We start from the raw sequence: 14,111 nt of genomic DNA on the forward strand, positions 1-14,111 counted from the left end.
AACACAGTTCCACTACTACCTTGGAACTTAAAAAGCCGAACGATGGCGGGATAACCATCCAACTGCTGGCTTTGAAATACACAGGCCGAAGACGGGCAGCAGCGTCTTCGGTGCGACAAAGCCAGCCCTGCAGTCACCAACCTGCCTGCCCAGCGTGGTGACTATAGGCAAAACACATGAGTTCACGCCGTTTTTGCGCAAACTTATGGAGGCCTATGTCTAGTAGTGGACTGCGAAAGGCTGCTGTGATGTGATGGTGATGTGATGATTATGTGTTTTATCTCCTATCTTTACGAAGTCTCGTCTCAAACTCCCTTTGCTACCTCGTGCCCTTAAGTGTGAGACTTTTATTTGTTTATTTATATCACCTTAATGTGAAAAGGGAGGACACCATTGACTAGCCCGTTGGCGCAGTTTGTAGTGGCCCTGCTTTCTGTGCCACGAGTTGAGATATGTATTATTTTTATGTATATTTATAAAAAAAATATTTAGTTATAACAGTTGGCTGTTACCTGTAACACAAGCAATAAGTTGCTTACTTTAGGAACAGACGACCGTGTGTGTATGTTATATGATATTTATTTATTTACCAGCAAGATGGTCTGATGTCATCAAGAATACAGTGGGAGACAGCTAGCACGTGCAACACATGCTGCTTACGATTGCCTTCAATGGAGACGTATCATTCGTGGTAGCGATCCTCATCATTGAGGGAACGAGGTAGAAGGAATGTGAAAGAGATTTTTTTTTAATGTGAAAAAGTCATCTTTTTTCTATATAGGTTAAAAATAGCGAATAAGAACTACAAAAGAATGGAATCGAGACAAATATTGAGGGTATTAAGGGCCTGAGTCTAAGAAAGCGTTTAATGAGTTTTTCTTAACGAATGTCTCGACATAAGTCTCGGGTCGAGATAAATACTCTTTCCTTCCTTATTTATTTCTTTGACAGGATATTAACAATCTTATTTGATTGGTGGAATTTGGGTATCGTTGCAAAAGTAATTTTTGTGTTCTTACTACGATATTAATGTGCCAATCATAAGTATTAGAAAATAATAAACGATTATTAGTTCTCCCAAACGGAATAGTTCGCTAAGACAATATAACATGGTCAAATTGAGATGATAAATAATAATAATAAAATATAGTTCGATATTTATATCGAAAAAGTCGTATTATGTTCAAACGAGCTGATTATTATTGTTAATGACCAGAACAGTATCTATAGGAATACGGCTGTGTATTGAATAGTATACTCTCAACTAATATAGTTTTTAACCGATTTCAAAATAAGAGAAGGTTGTTTTTTCTGTATGTAATCTAAGAACTTTTTACTAAGTGGACTGATTTTGATTATTCTTTTGTGGAAATGTGGCCCATTTAAATTTAATTGAGCTCTAACTAGAACTTTTCAAGTTATATCTAATAATGCGTATTGACTTGACTATTTTTCCGTTGATCTACGATGTATTATATCTTAGTACCTGGTTGACCGAGCTTAGCTCGGTATTTTTTTAGTAAATCTTGTTTTTTGGTAATCATATTTAAATACGAATTACATATTGTTAAAATATGAATAATATTTTCCGATTTTATCGGCATTATAGTAAAAAAAATGAACTGGTTATTTCAATAAAAAATCATGAGTGCAATTAGAAAAAAAAGGAAAAACATAATCGATCTGGAGACATGGGGAATTAAACCGTATTCTTCTCGGTCGATCCCGACCGGCCGATCTCTCACCTGAGCTATTACAAATTTACTGACAGTTGCGAAATTTACCTTCGTATTCTAACGATATTGTAGCCATTTTTTCTTTGCCGAAAAACAGGGATAAAACGATATTTTCTAAAAATAAATCCTAGCTGTGTGGTGGTGTGCTGTGTGGTTACGGCACTAAAGAATTTAGCCACCCCATCTCTTCCCGTGGGTGTCGTAAGAGGCGACTAAGGGATAGCACAGTTCCACTACCACCTTGGAACTTGAAAGGCCGACCGATGGCGGGATAGCCATCCAACTGCTGGCTTTTTAAATGCACAGACCGAGGACGGGCAGCAGCGTCTTCGGTGCGACAAAGTCAGCCCTGCGGTCACCAACCCGCCTGCCCAGCGTGGTGACTATGGGCAAAAACCCCCATGAGTTCGAACCTAAAAATAAGGCCCTCAGTTCCCGGCAGCCCCACTATTCCCGGCTACGGCAGCGGCCGTGGTAACGGTGGGGTAGAGGGTGCCAAGAATCACCGGGGTACGGGAGGCTGCCATAGAAAAATATTCCTGGCTACGTATAATGGACGCACGCTACGGTTGGACCATCACCTCACCGAACTTGAGGTAGAACTTAGTCACATTAAGTGGAGCATACTGGGGTTGTCTGAAGTCCGAAGAGAGGGAGAGGACACGATGATCCTGGACTCCGGGCACTTGTTCTACTTCCGTGAAGGTGATGGGCTTTCCCAAGGTGGCGTCGGTTTTCTGGTTCACAAGACTCTCACTAACAACGTTGTGGAAGTCAGTAGTGTGTCAACCCGGGTAGCGTACCTTGTACTTAAGCTCACCGACAGGTACTCCCTGAAAGTGATACAGGTATATGCGCCGACCTCGGCACACTCTGACGATGAAGTCGAAGCCTTGTATGAAGATATTACAAGGGCCATACATGGCACTACTTCGACCTTCTACAGCGTTGTTATGGGAGACTTCAACGCTAAAGTGGGAGTACAAGGCCGCGACGGATCGAGCATCGGACCACACGGATTGGGGCACAGGAATCACAGGGGGCAGACGCTTGTCAACTTCCTCGAATCGGAGGGGCTCTTCTTGATGAACTCATTTTTTGAGAAGAAGCCCCAAAGGAGGTGGACATGGCAAAGCCCCGATACTGTGACGAGGAACGAGATAGATTTCATCATAGCGGATAAAAGGCATATATTCAGAGATGTCTCAGTGGTTAACAGGTTTAACACCGGCAGCGACCACCGGCTAGTACGGGGCACTCTGAATATATGTCTCCGAAAGGGGCGGACCCGCTTGATGAAATCTACTCTCCGACCTACGCTGCCCCAAATACTATGTGGCTCCGAGCAGTTTCAGTTGGAACTCCAAAACCGATTCGATTCGCTGGAAACTACTAGCGACGTGGACGAGATAACCGACAACGTGGTGAAGACGGTGTGTACACTGGGTCGCAGGCACTTTCCACCAACAAAGCCAACGAAGCAGTCCAAACTTTTTTTTTTTTTTTTTTTTTTTTTATTTTTTTTTTTTTTTTTTTTTTTTTGTTAAAAATATTTATACAAACATACAAATAAATATTTAAGTTTTTTTTAAATATTTACACAATACACACACGGTCGTCTGTTCCTAAAGTAAGCAACTTAATGCTTGTGTTATAGGTTACAGCCGACTGGTATATAGCTACATATTTTTTTTTTTCAATAAACATACTTATAAATAATACATATATAAGTATATAAATAAATATTTATATTACACCCAGACTCGGGGTGGGAATCGAACCCACAACCCTCGGAGCAGAAAGCAGGGTCACTACAAACTGCGCCAACGGGCTAGTCGACTTTCTCCCGAAGCCTTGGATCTGATGCGGCAGAGGCGCGAGTTGCCGGCTGCTTCGCCAGAACAGAGCCTTCGACTCCGTCGAGACCTGGGCTGTCCTGGACTCTCTGCAGAGATGTCATATCGACTGGCGATATATCGAGGTACTAAAATCTATGTACGACGCGGCGACGATGACCGTTCATGTCAATGACCAAAGAACAAGACCTATTTCCCTCCGGCGCGGGGTAAGACAGGGGGATGTAATATCACCGAAACTGTTTACCACTGCGCTAGAGGATGTTTTTAAGACCTTGGATTGGGGGGAACGGGGCATCAACGTCAACGGTGAATTCATCTCTCACCTTCGTTTCGCCGACGATATTGTCATCTTTGCGGAGACGCTGGATGAGTTAGGCCAAATGCTGGCCGGCCTAAACGAGTCCTCCCGACGTGTCGGTCTCTGTATGAACTTGGATAAGACGAAAGTTATGTTTAACAACCAAGTCATACCGATACCGGTATCGGTCGATGGTACCCTTCTCGAAGTTGTTCAGGATTATATTTACCTAGGCCATACTATCCAACTAGGCCGCAACAACTTCGAGAAGGAGGCCGATAGGAGGATTCGGTTGGGCTGGGCGGCGTTTGGCAGACTCCGTCGAGTCTTCACTTCGAAGATTCCGCAATGCTTGAAGACAAAAGTTTTCGAGCAATGCGTCCTGCCTGTGTTAACATACGGAGCCGAGACGTGGACACTGACCAAGGGACTGGTCCACAAGTTTAAAGTCGCTCAACGTGCAATGGAACGGGCTATGCTTGGGGTCTCTCTAAAAGACAGGATTAGAAATGAGACTATCCGTGAGAGAACGAAGGTAACCGACATAGCCCACAGAATTAGCAAGTTGAAGTGGCAGTGGGCTGGTCATCTGTGTCGCAGGACCGATGGCCGTTGGAGTAGACGGGTCCTAGAGTGGAGACCGCGTCTTGGCAAACGCAGTGTGGGACGTCCTCCGGCCCGTTGGAGCGACGATCTACGTAAGATTGCTGGTGTAGGCTGGATGAGGATTGCGGAAGACCGGGATGTGTGGCGCGAACTTGGGGAGGCCTATGTCCAGCAGTGGACTGCGATAGGCTGAAGTGAAATCCTAGCTATATCGATTTATCGCCCCCGAAATCCCCTGCATACTAAATTTCATGAAAATCGTTGGCCGTTTCCGAGATTCAGATTATATATATTATACAAGAATTGCTTGATATTATATCTTATAACATTTAACTGGGTGGACCGACTCCGATGATCATATTTTAATCGAAAGTTGGTGCTTGTCAAACGTACGTAATTACTTGATTTTACTATTAAAGCGTCAAAAATATTATAATTGTTGATTGATGTTTCTGATGTATACTTTTACTGAACTAAATTCGAAATGTAATGTGTCATGTCACCAAAATATCAGTCAACGCCACCACGACGAACAATCAAATTAATTACTTTGTATTCTACACAAACAATGCCTGTGTCATCAATTTATTACTTGAAATATACATATTACCCTTTAGTAGGCTGTGGATTAAAATTATGAAGGAGCGATGAGACAACGCGACGAAATCGGCAATCGATACAGTTCAACGTTTGGATAAATTTAATTCGGAGCAAGTTTAATTCGACTGTTCAGTTTAGTTCAGTTTAAAACTGTGATTGGATTTATGTAATATTTTACTGGACGTCCCACGGGCTTAACCCGCGTTTAATTTTAGGTTGATTTATGTTCGATGCTCTCGTTCTATGATTAATACGCTGTAATATAATTCTTGATGGCAAGGCTTTAGATTAAGAACCGTCGAATTATAGCTCAAAATTTGACCGTTTATCGGCATAATTTCGTTACAAAATAAAAATAAAAATAATCCTAACCTATCTAATTACCAAATTAGACTGTTTATCGACATAATAACGTTACAAAAAAAATTAACCCTAACCTATCTAACTTTAAAATGCGGTTCTCAATATAAAGCCTAGCCTTCTTGATACCTATTGTAACACACATGTAATGAAAAGGCTACCTAATGGTATATATATTCGTCCTCAGTCAAAGTGTGATTTGTTACGTTAAAAAACAGACTGAATGTGTATAGCTATAAGTAATAGATTGTTATGAAAAATATTATAAGAATCCTGATCTGATCTATAAGACGGTTATTGTGATAGAGACTGAAGTTTTATTAGTACATTATTAGTACGAAATGGACTTAATTTATACTGTAAATCGTCTTAATGCAAGCAATGTGCCTAAGTAGAAATTTTGAATTTTGTGTACTTTTCTTAGAACGCTACTGACATCGTAAAGTATTTATATGACACGATGTAAAGACGGGGCACAACTTTATTGCCGGTAAAAAGTTAAATTTTTAGTATCAATAAAGTTTTGCTAAAGTTGACAAGACGACGGATGCCACAGGACCGTGAATATATATACATTATTAATACGAAAAAGTTTTCACTGCCCCGTTTCGTTCTAAGCTATATCGTAAATGGTATAACTAATAAAATATATTTTTTTAATTTGTTAATTTTCTTAACGCACTACACCCATATATTTAAGAAATATAATAATTTTTTGTTTCCTTTCTTATTTTAAAAATTCTATGCACGAGTTCAAAATGTAAGGCACTATTGAAACATTTACAAGAAAATTTTATGATAATAATGATAAATTTTTATTGTACACCAAAATAAGGAACATGACAAGAAAAGAAATAGGAAATAAGTACAGGCGGCCTTATTGCTAAAGAGCGGTTTCTTCCAGGCGACCTTAACGGTAACGGTATAACGATGTAGGTGTAGAGTTTTTAGATACATACAATAATTGTGTTTGCAGGCCAACGAAAAAAAAAACAGACTTCAATTATATCGACAAGTAATACGACGTAGGTAGACGAAAAAATAGTCAAGTAAATACGCATTATCAAAGATTACTCTAAAAGTTGTAATCAGGTCTCGATGAAATTTAAATGTGACCACATGATAAACATCGGCTTTCGATTAAATTAAAAATCATCAAAATCGGTACACCCAGTAATAAGTTATGCAGATTTTCGAGAGTTTTCCTCGATTTCTCTGGGATCCCATTGTCAGCTCCTGGTTTCCTTATCATCGTACCACACACCAGGGATATCTCCTTTCCAACAAAAAAAGAATTATCAAAATCGGTTAATAAACGACGAAGCTATCCCCGAACATACATATAAAAAAAATATTTATATATACGGTCGAATTAAGTTACCTCCTCCTTTTTTGAAGTCGGTTAAAATATGAATAAATACATAAAAGTATTGCTTTAATTTTACTTCATAATTATTTTAATTAAATTTCATAAAGGCCAACAATGTTACACCTAAACATCGAAGATATTTAATTAAAATAACATTTGCTTTTAAAATAAAATTGTCAAATTTATAATTTAGTGTAAAGGCGTTGGTTAACCAAAGTTTTTGCGTTACCAGACAGTTCCATTAGAAAAAGAAACACTGTGACTAAATGAAAATTGATCCCGATTTGGTGTAGGATGATGATTTATGACATATTCCTTTTAGATTAATGGAGGATCTGGTATACTACCAGATTTGACGAATTGAAAACCAGACTTAAATGTCGAGCATATTTCATATCACAAAACAAATAAAATACGGCATAATGAAGTACGTATTAGTCAGATATAAGTAGATTTACAATAATGTGTCAAGTTATTAATGTAGTGATAGGGGAACAGGAAAAATAAAACCATTGCTTGTAAACGTTATGATACATTAAAAGGACCTTTATTAATTGAGAACCATGTCGAACATGACAGAATCGCTTTACACTATACAATATTGGTCGCAGCGATCTCTTGGAGCATGACTGCTATCTCTTACTTTAGATATATCATTTGAATGCCATATTTACATTGTATTATATACATACGTACATACATTTTCACAAAATATAACAATAAAGTATATCGTTGTCTTGAACTATTTGACAAACTTTGGTAAGGTTTAAGTTTTTCAGGGTATTTACCGTCACTTAAAAGGTAACTATATACTATGTATTTGAATAACATAAATCTTTGTTTGTGGCGTCACAAAATAATTATACATGAATGAGGTATATAATAGTCGTCTTATCAGGCGAATGTCTTTTAAATCTCTTACGCAGTACGAGTCGCTTTTTATGTAGTTCTTCGTAATGCCACTTCACTACCTACACAAGCGGAGGTTCAATGCGAGCAAGGTGAGAAAAATCTCTATGATTCACGTCGTCAGAAATGAAGCCGCGAATTTCCGTTCCATCTTACAGCGGACGGTGGAGCATCTGTGGAAGCGAGAGAGATGTCGGTGGAAGGCGTCGGAGCAGGGTAATAGACGGTAGGTGCCGGCGAGGCAGCACGTCGGGGCCTGTTTATACGTGTCGATCGTATATCCGATCTCCGGAGAGTGCCGTTCCGCGCCAGCCGCAGCGACATACGCTCTCCGTAGGACGCAAACGAATCGTCCCGCGTGTGTTCTGGCGAATCCCGCAGGCCCCGTGGCCGAATTCGCCCCGCGCAAAAAATCTTTAGAAACACTCGTTTGAATTTTTCTCCGAAAATAACATAGATGACAAAGTTGACACTACTGTTTATGGTTACGAGAAGGTTACTCGTTTTTACGAGTGGATCAAGGTTGTCGAACTCATCTCCGAGAAATACTTCAAATGCGTTGGTCACGAGTGGCAACAGATTGCAAAGAAAGAAAACTAGAACGACGACAAGTAGCATAGTGGCCAGACCCAGTTCTCGACGTTGCACGCGAGACAGTCTTGCTCGTTCTGCTTGCGCGCGGTGGACTTGACGGACGATACAAGCGTTGAGAGCTGCGAGAGCCGAGAAAGGTACAATATACATGACCACCAAGTACATCCAATGTATGTACACTGCCACGTATCTATCGGTGCGGAAGTCCACGTCTGCCCGTACGCAATATATTACTTCTCCAGCTTCCGGACCGCCCTCTGGAACTACTTCTGCCTCGAAGAATTTGGGTGCATTGTAAGCGAAAGCAAATGTTGCAGTGCCGAGCACATACCAACGTGCTCGCGACGACGTGCAGAGAGCCTTCGCCCGAAAGGGATGACAAACTGCCACCCATCGCTCCACTGTTACTATCAGCGTGAGGTAGACCGACATCGTTTGTGCCACATTTGCCAGTGGATACGCGTACGGTGTCAAATGTGGGCATATGTGGTAGTAATAGTATCTGAGTGCTCCGGTATACGGGTAAATAGCTGTGAGTCCGAATAGCAGAACTGACGTAAAAATGAGTACGGTGTCGCAGGCCGCGAGGCCTACTAACAGGCAGTTGATGGAGGATCGCATCTGTGGGCGCGACAGCACGAGCACTGAGAGCGCATTGCCAAGGAGTCCGCCGGCACCGATGGCGTTGAGGAGTACTCCATGCACGACGAACCGGAACAGCTTGTCGGAGTCGGGCACGCCCACATCCGTGTCGCACTCGAGAGGCGCTGACCGGTTCATGTCGCCAGCGCACCGCTCTGTCTGACAACATTCTAGCGCACCGCGCCGTCCTTATAAGTTGTCACGTCCATCTGAAAACGAAAACATTAATCCTTTATTTATTATTCTGAACATTTCCGTTTAGTTATTGTGTAGGGTATTTCACATTGTAAAAAACATTGATGTAAAAAAACAGCATATTTTTTTATTACTAAGGATATTATATATTTATACAGATGGGCATCTCTTTAGGAATTGACAAATTTTACTTTTTTCCCAAAGTTTTAAATTCTTCTTTAAGACCAACTTTGACGTAATGAGTCAACATGATTGACAGATTTATTTTAATAAATGATTACAAACGACCGATTCTTGCAAAAATGAAAAGTTCTTCGGTGCTAATACTAATATTTGTATTAAAATTTAATGGTATTTTAATGATGACGTTAGACGAGATCTACGACAGTGACATCACTATATCTGATGAAATAAATAACGATATGAGTACATCTAAAACTACGAATGAAGTGAAAGTAAACACTGGAACCCGACACATATTTTTTCGGGACATGGACGCAGATCCGATAGTCGGTGGTTCAGGATCACGCCGTGTTTTTGGGGGATCTGCTATGGACCTGAAGAATTTTAATGTGGTGTGCGCGCTATTAGATCGCTACTGGGTCGTTCGATGTACTGCAACTATCATAGCTCCCCACTGGGTGCTCACAGCGGCCCACTGTGTTACGTCGCGTCTCGCTTACGTCAAATATAATACGCGTCGGCCAGCTTCTACTGATGGGAACATTACAGCAGTACATTTCCTATACCAGCATCCTCAGTACGTTTATTTTATTATATTTATTGTCAAAATTTGAACCCGCAACCGCCAGCGCAACAGGTGCAATCCATGGCTGTGACCCTTGCGCTAACGCGGCGCCTCCCCCGCACATGACAAACATTTGTATTGGCCATACAGATGTTTGCCGTGGTCTGGGTGTTTGTGCAGTCCTTGTGGGTCTCCTCACTGTGCCTCGGAGAGCACGTTAAGCCGTCGGTCCTGGTTGTTATCATGTACACCTGATAGCGATCGTTACTTCTAGTAGGGAATATATCCGCCAACCCGAATCGGTCCAGCGTGGTGGATTAAGCTTTGATCCTTCTGTTACATGGGGAAAGAGGCCTATGCCCAGTAGTGGGATATTACAGGCTGAAGCGTATATTCAAAATTTAGTTTAATTGAACAGTATCCGGATAATGTATGAGAGTGGATGATACCGATATTGTACGGATTGTCAGGACATTAATGTGTGGCGCATTTTTGATATACAATATTCTTGAACAACTTATTATATGTATAAATTTAATTCATTTTTTATCTTAGGTATCGAGTGGTGCAGAAAGATGAAGGTCATGGTCTGGATGTGACAGAGTTACATCATGACGTGGGCTTAGTGCGCACAAGAGATGAAATAAAACTAGCCAATACCGATTCAGTACTCCGTAGCTTAAGATCAAACGATGCTTTTGATTTATATGACAAAGTAGTACAGGTATTAAGCTAACGTGGTTTTAAAGGTCTAATTGAGAGCAATGGCAGCTATTGTTAATTTCCTTAGTTAAATTTGATTAACTTAAATTTAAAACTTTGGCTAAATATTAATTAATGTTTGTTTTGATTGAATCAAAGACTGCATGGAAACGAAGGCCGATGTGTTCCATGATTTATATTTAGCACAAAAGTTTAACAATATTTGTTGTCCGACTACGACATTACGAGTATTACAAGCGTTGTGTTTACGTGTCCAGTAGACCCCTGATCGTTGATGATAAATATCTCTTTTGCAATATATCCATCTAATTGTATAAATCCATACTATTATTAGTGGCCATGAAATCCGGAACAGTCCATCCGGGGGAAGTACGGGGGGTACTCCCAACCTTACAAAAGATCACAGCTAAATAATTTATTTTGCGTGCAGAATTATATAAAAAAATTTGTCATTGAGACTCGCTTATAATAGGTGTACTTATCTCTAAAGGAGATTTCTTCCAGCACGCCCGAAAAAGAACGGTTACAGCAGAAATTAAAGGGGGTAGACGTTACAATACGGGCTGGATGACGATTGCGGAAGACCGGGATGTGTAGTGTGAACTTGGGGAGGCCTATGTCCAGCAGTGGACTGCGATAGGCTGAAGTGTGAGACGTTACAATAAAGGAAACATTAAACCATTGAAATATATGTATAAAAGGCTACAGTCACACAAAATAATAATATATTAATATAAATACATAACCTACATCATAAAATTATGGTATGGAAAGTAAATGATCTTTAATTTCATTTCTAAATTATGTACTCGTACTCCTATAGTCGTACAAGGGTGAATGGATGAAATGTTTAAATCTCTCAAGAAGTACCTATTGTGTTCCTGTGGTGAAGAAGGTGGCCAGAGATGCTGGAGGGGGGTCTGATGATTAGTCGTACATAAAAAAGATAGATTCCCCGTAAGAAAAAATACAGGTGCTAGGTTTCGGGCGGACGGAGCGGGCGGTGATGGGCGAGGAGTTGTTCGGAGTCGAGCTGCGGCTGGTGGGCTGCGAGCGAGCGGATTGGGTCTACTGCGTGTGTGGGGTCGCAAGGGAAGGTATACCACGCGGCGTCTGTTCCGGGGACTCCGGCGGTCCAGTCCTCTATCGAGGAGTGCCGGTATACATTATACTACTTCTGTTGTTAATGAATAATTCTAAGCGACCAAAGCCTCTTCTACAAATAGGAGTATAATAATTATGTACATATCTGTATTTATTACACATTATTTTGAGTTCAACTAAAGCTGTGGAAAAATTAGCATCACCTCATTCAGGTTTCATAATTCAGGTAGGAGTAACATCGATGGGTCCAGTGGAATGTAAACAGAACACCGGGACTCCACCCGTCGGAGCAACCAGCGTCTTCACAACTCTGTACCAGTACTCTGACGTCATCAACGCCACTATCCACGACACTGAAGCCGAGTTGCGCATGCGCCAACTAAATCATGCTACTAACATCGTTTATCTCGACCGATTGTTATCACTGCCTCTGTTACTTTTCTTACCTCCGCGGTGAAGTTATCTTCTTGTTATCCAGTATTCGATTTTGAAAATATATGTACAATACATCTATGCAATGTCTTTTATTTCATTTTATACTTTTTAAAGGCAAGTAATATTTATTTTGTTATTTGATTCGCTCGTTTTATTATACGTGAAACTGTCGTCATTCAGTTTTTAATTCAGATTATTTTATGACTAATTTAACGTGGTGTTAATGCGGTGGTCACAGCAGCCCTAGTCTCTAAGACTTTCAGCAGTTTTACTTTTGAAATTATTGCAAAACTACATAAGTATAGTTCTTAAAATTTATGTAAATTGAACTCAATCTTATTATAGTTAAGTCTTAAGCTGTTATATACAGCTAATCCGTTTTGTTTATTTATTTATTTATTCAAATCGAAACAGTAATGAAAATAGGACTTCAATATAACGTTACGTGTACGTAATAATTGACGTCAGGAACGAGATTCGAGTTCGGTATTTTATAGGTTGTTAGCTCCTGAGGTTCGGCGCTCGTTATCTCAGAGTCGTGATCGCAGATAACGCCTCTGAATTATATCCCGCAACCCGCAGTATCCTAATTTTATTGTTTCTCCTGTCACATTTATTTCGCGCCTCTGAGCTTCTTGTTACAGCAGCAAGCGCGTTTTATTATAACTATATTGAAATGGTAAAGCTGTCAAATATTGGTGCTGTAAGGTTTGGTGTTCGAATGAACGGATATCTGGAGTTGCCGATTCGATCCAAATTACTTGAATCTTTTATTTAAACTGTGTATTTTGATATGTCTATAAAACATTACAATGACTCAGTAATAATTAAATAAGTCTTATCATTACGTAGTATAAAACAAAGTCGCTTTCCGCTGTCTGTATGTTTAGATCATTAAAACTACACGACGGATTTTGATGCGGTTTTCTTTAGTAAATAGAGTGATTCCAGACGAAGGATTATATGTATAATACATACTTAGAGGAAGACTGATAGTTTTTGCAACCGTGCGAAGCTGGGGCGGGTTGCTAATTTAATAAATAAGTAACAACAAGTTAATTTTTAGTTATACATATTTACAATTCACAACTTACTTTAAATTAAAAAAAGAATTATTTGTTATATATTATTAAACGCCGCGTTGGTGCAACGGTTACAGCCATGGATTGTATCTGTTGCGCTGGCGGTTGCGGGTTCGATCCCCGCACATGACAAACATTTGTATTGGCCATACAGGTGTTTGCCGTGGTCTGGGTGTTTGTGCAGTCCAGTGGGTCTTCTCACCGTGCCTCGGAGAGCACGTTAAGCCGTCGGTAACGGACAACCGATCATGTACACCTGATAGCGATCTTTACTCATAGTAGGGAATATATCCGCCAACCCGCATTGGAGCAGCGTGGTGGATTAAGCTCTGATCCTTCTCCTACATGGGGAAAGAGGCCTATGCCCGGCAATAGTGGGATATTACAGGCAGAAGCACAATATTATTAAACAATAAAATAGTTTGCACATGCTGTACGTCGAAACTTATATCACCGTGGACTTTACTGAAATTACTTCATATTAATTCGTTGTAGACAATTGTAAATTATTCATTAGACTATTACACATCGATTTATTACGTTTTATTATGACTTAAAACCGCCACAATTTTCAAACACATATTTGGAATCAAAGTTTACATCCGACGTCTGATATTGGCTTTCATGTTAAACCAACAACTGGATTGAACAATGTTTACACGTGTTAGCGAAATATGATTATTATTGAAAGTACGTAGAGCTTTTCGGTTACAAAATAAACATTTTAAGGCTTCGGCGTGTACTTTTACTACCAAACAGGGTTGTCTGTGGCAGACAAAAAGATATAAAGATGTAAACTTACGCGTATGTAATATCTTATATATAAAATTCTTGTGTCACAATGTTAGTTA

The 14,111-nt window shown here is 40.1% G+C and overlaps 2 protein-coding genes across 2 annotated transcripts; one reads left to right on the top strand and one right to left on the bottom strand.

Moving 5' to 3' along the window:
* Positions 1-7,344: 7,344 nt before the first annotated feature.
* LOC123661359 (FMRFamide receptor-like) lies at positions 7,345-9,111 on the bottom strand. The gene has a single exon (XM_045596331.1). The coding sequence runs from the start codon at positions 9,109-9,111 to the stop codon at positions 7,858-7,860; it is 1,254 nt and encodes a 417-aa protein (XP_045452287.1). The 3' UTR covers positions 7,345-7,857.
* Positions 9,112-9,530: 419 nt separating this feature from the next.
* Positions 9,531-12,256, top strand: LOC123662693 (mite allergen Der f 3-like). Its single transcript, XM_045597498.1, has 4 exons — positions 9,531-9,928; positions 10,472-10,640; positions 11,613-11,798; positions 11,970-12,256. Exons 1-4 carry the CDS (start codon positions 9,531-9,533, stop codon positions 12,198-12,200), a joined length of 984 nt encoding a protein of 327 aa, XP_045453454.1. The 3' UTR covers positions 12,201-12,256.
* Positions 12,257-14,111: the final 1,855 nt, after the last annotated feature.

The sequence above is a fragment of the Melitaea cinxia genome, chromosome 2 (genome assembly GCF_905220565.1).
Source record: "Melitaea cinxia chromosome 2, ilMelCinx1.1, whole genome shotgun sequence".
Lineage (NCBI taxonomy): Eukaryota > Metazoa > Arthropoda > Insecta > Lepidoptera > Nymphalidae > Melitaea > Melitaea cinxia.

Bases quoted from the DNA above. Each gene is read 5' to 3' on its own strand.
- LOC123662693 (XM_045597498.1), top strand. From the start codon at position 9,531: ATGACGTTAGACGAGATCTACGACAGTGACATCACTATATCTGATGAA. The intron at 9,929-10,471 runs GTACGTTTATTT...TTTTTATCTTAG, and splicing joins TTCCTATACCAGCATCCTCA to GTATCGAGTGGTGCAGAAAG. The intron at 10,641-11,612 runs GTATTAAGCTAA...GAAAAAATACAG, and splicing joins TATATGACAAAGTAGTACAG to GTGCTAGGTTTCGGGCGGAC.
- LOC123661359 (XM_045596331.1), bottom strand. From the start codon at position 9,111: ATGAACCGGTCAGCGCCTCTCGAGTGCGACACGGATGTGGGCGTGCCC.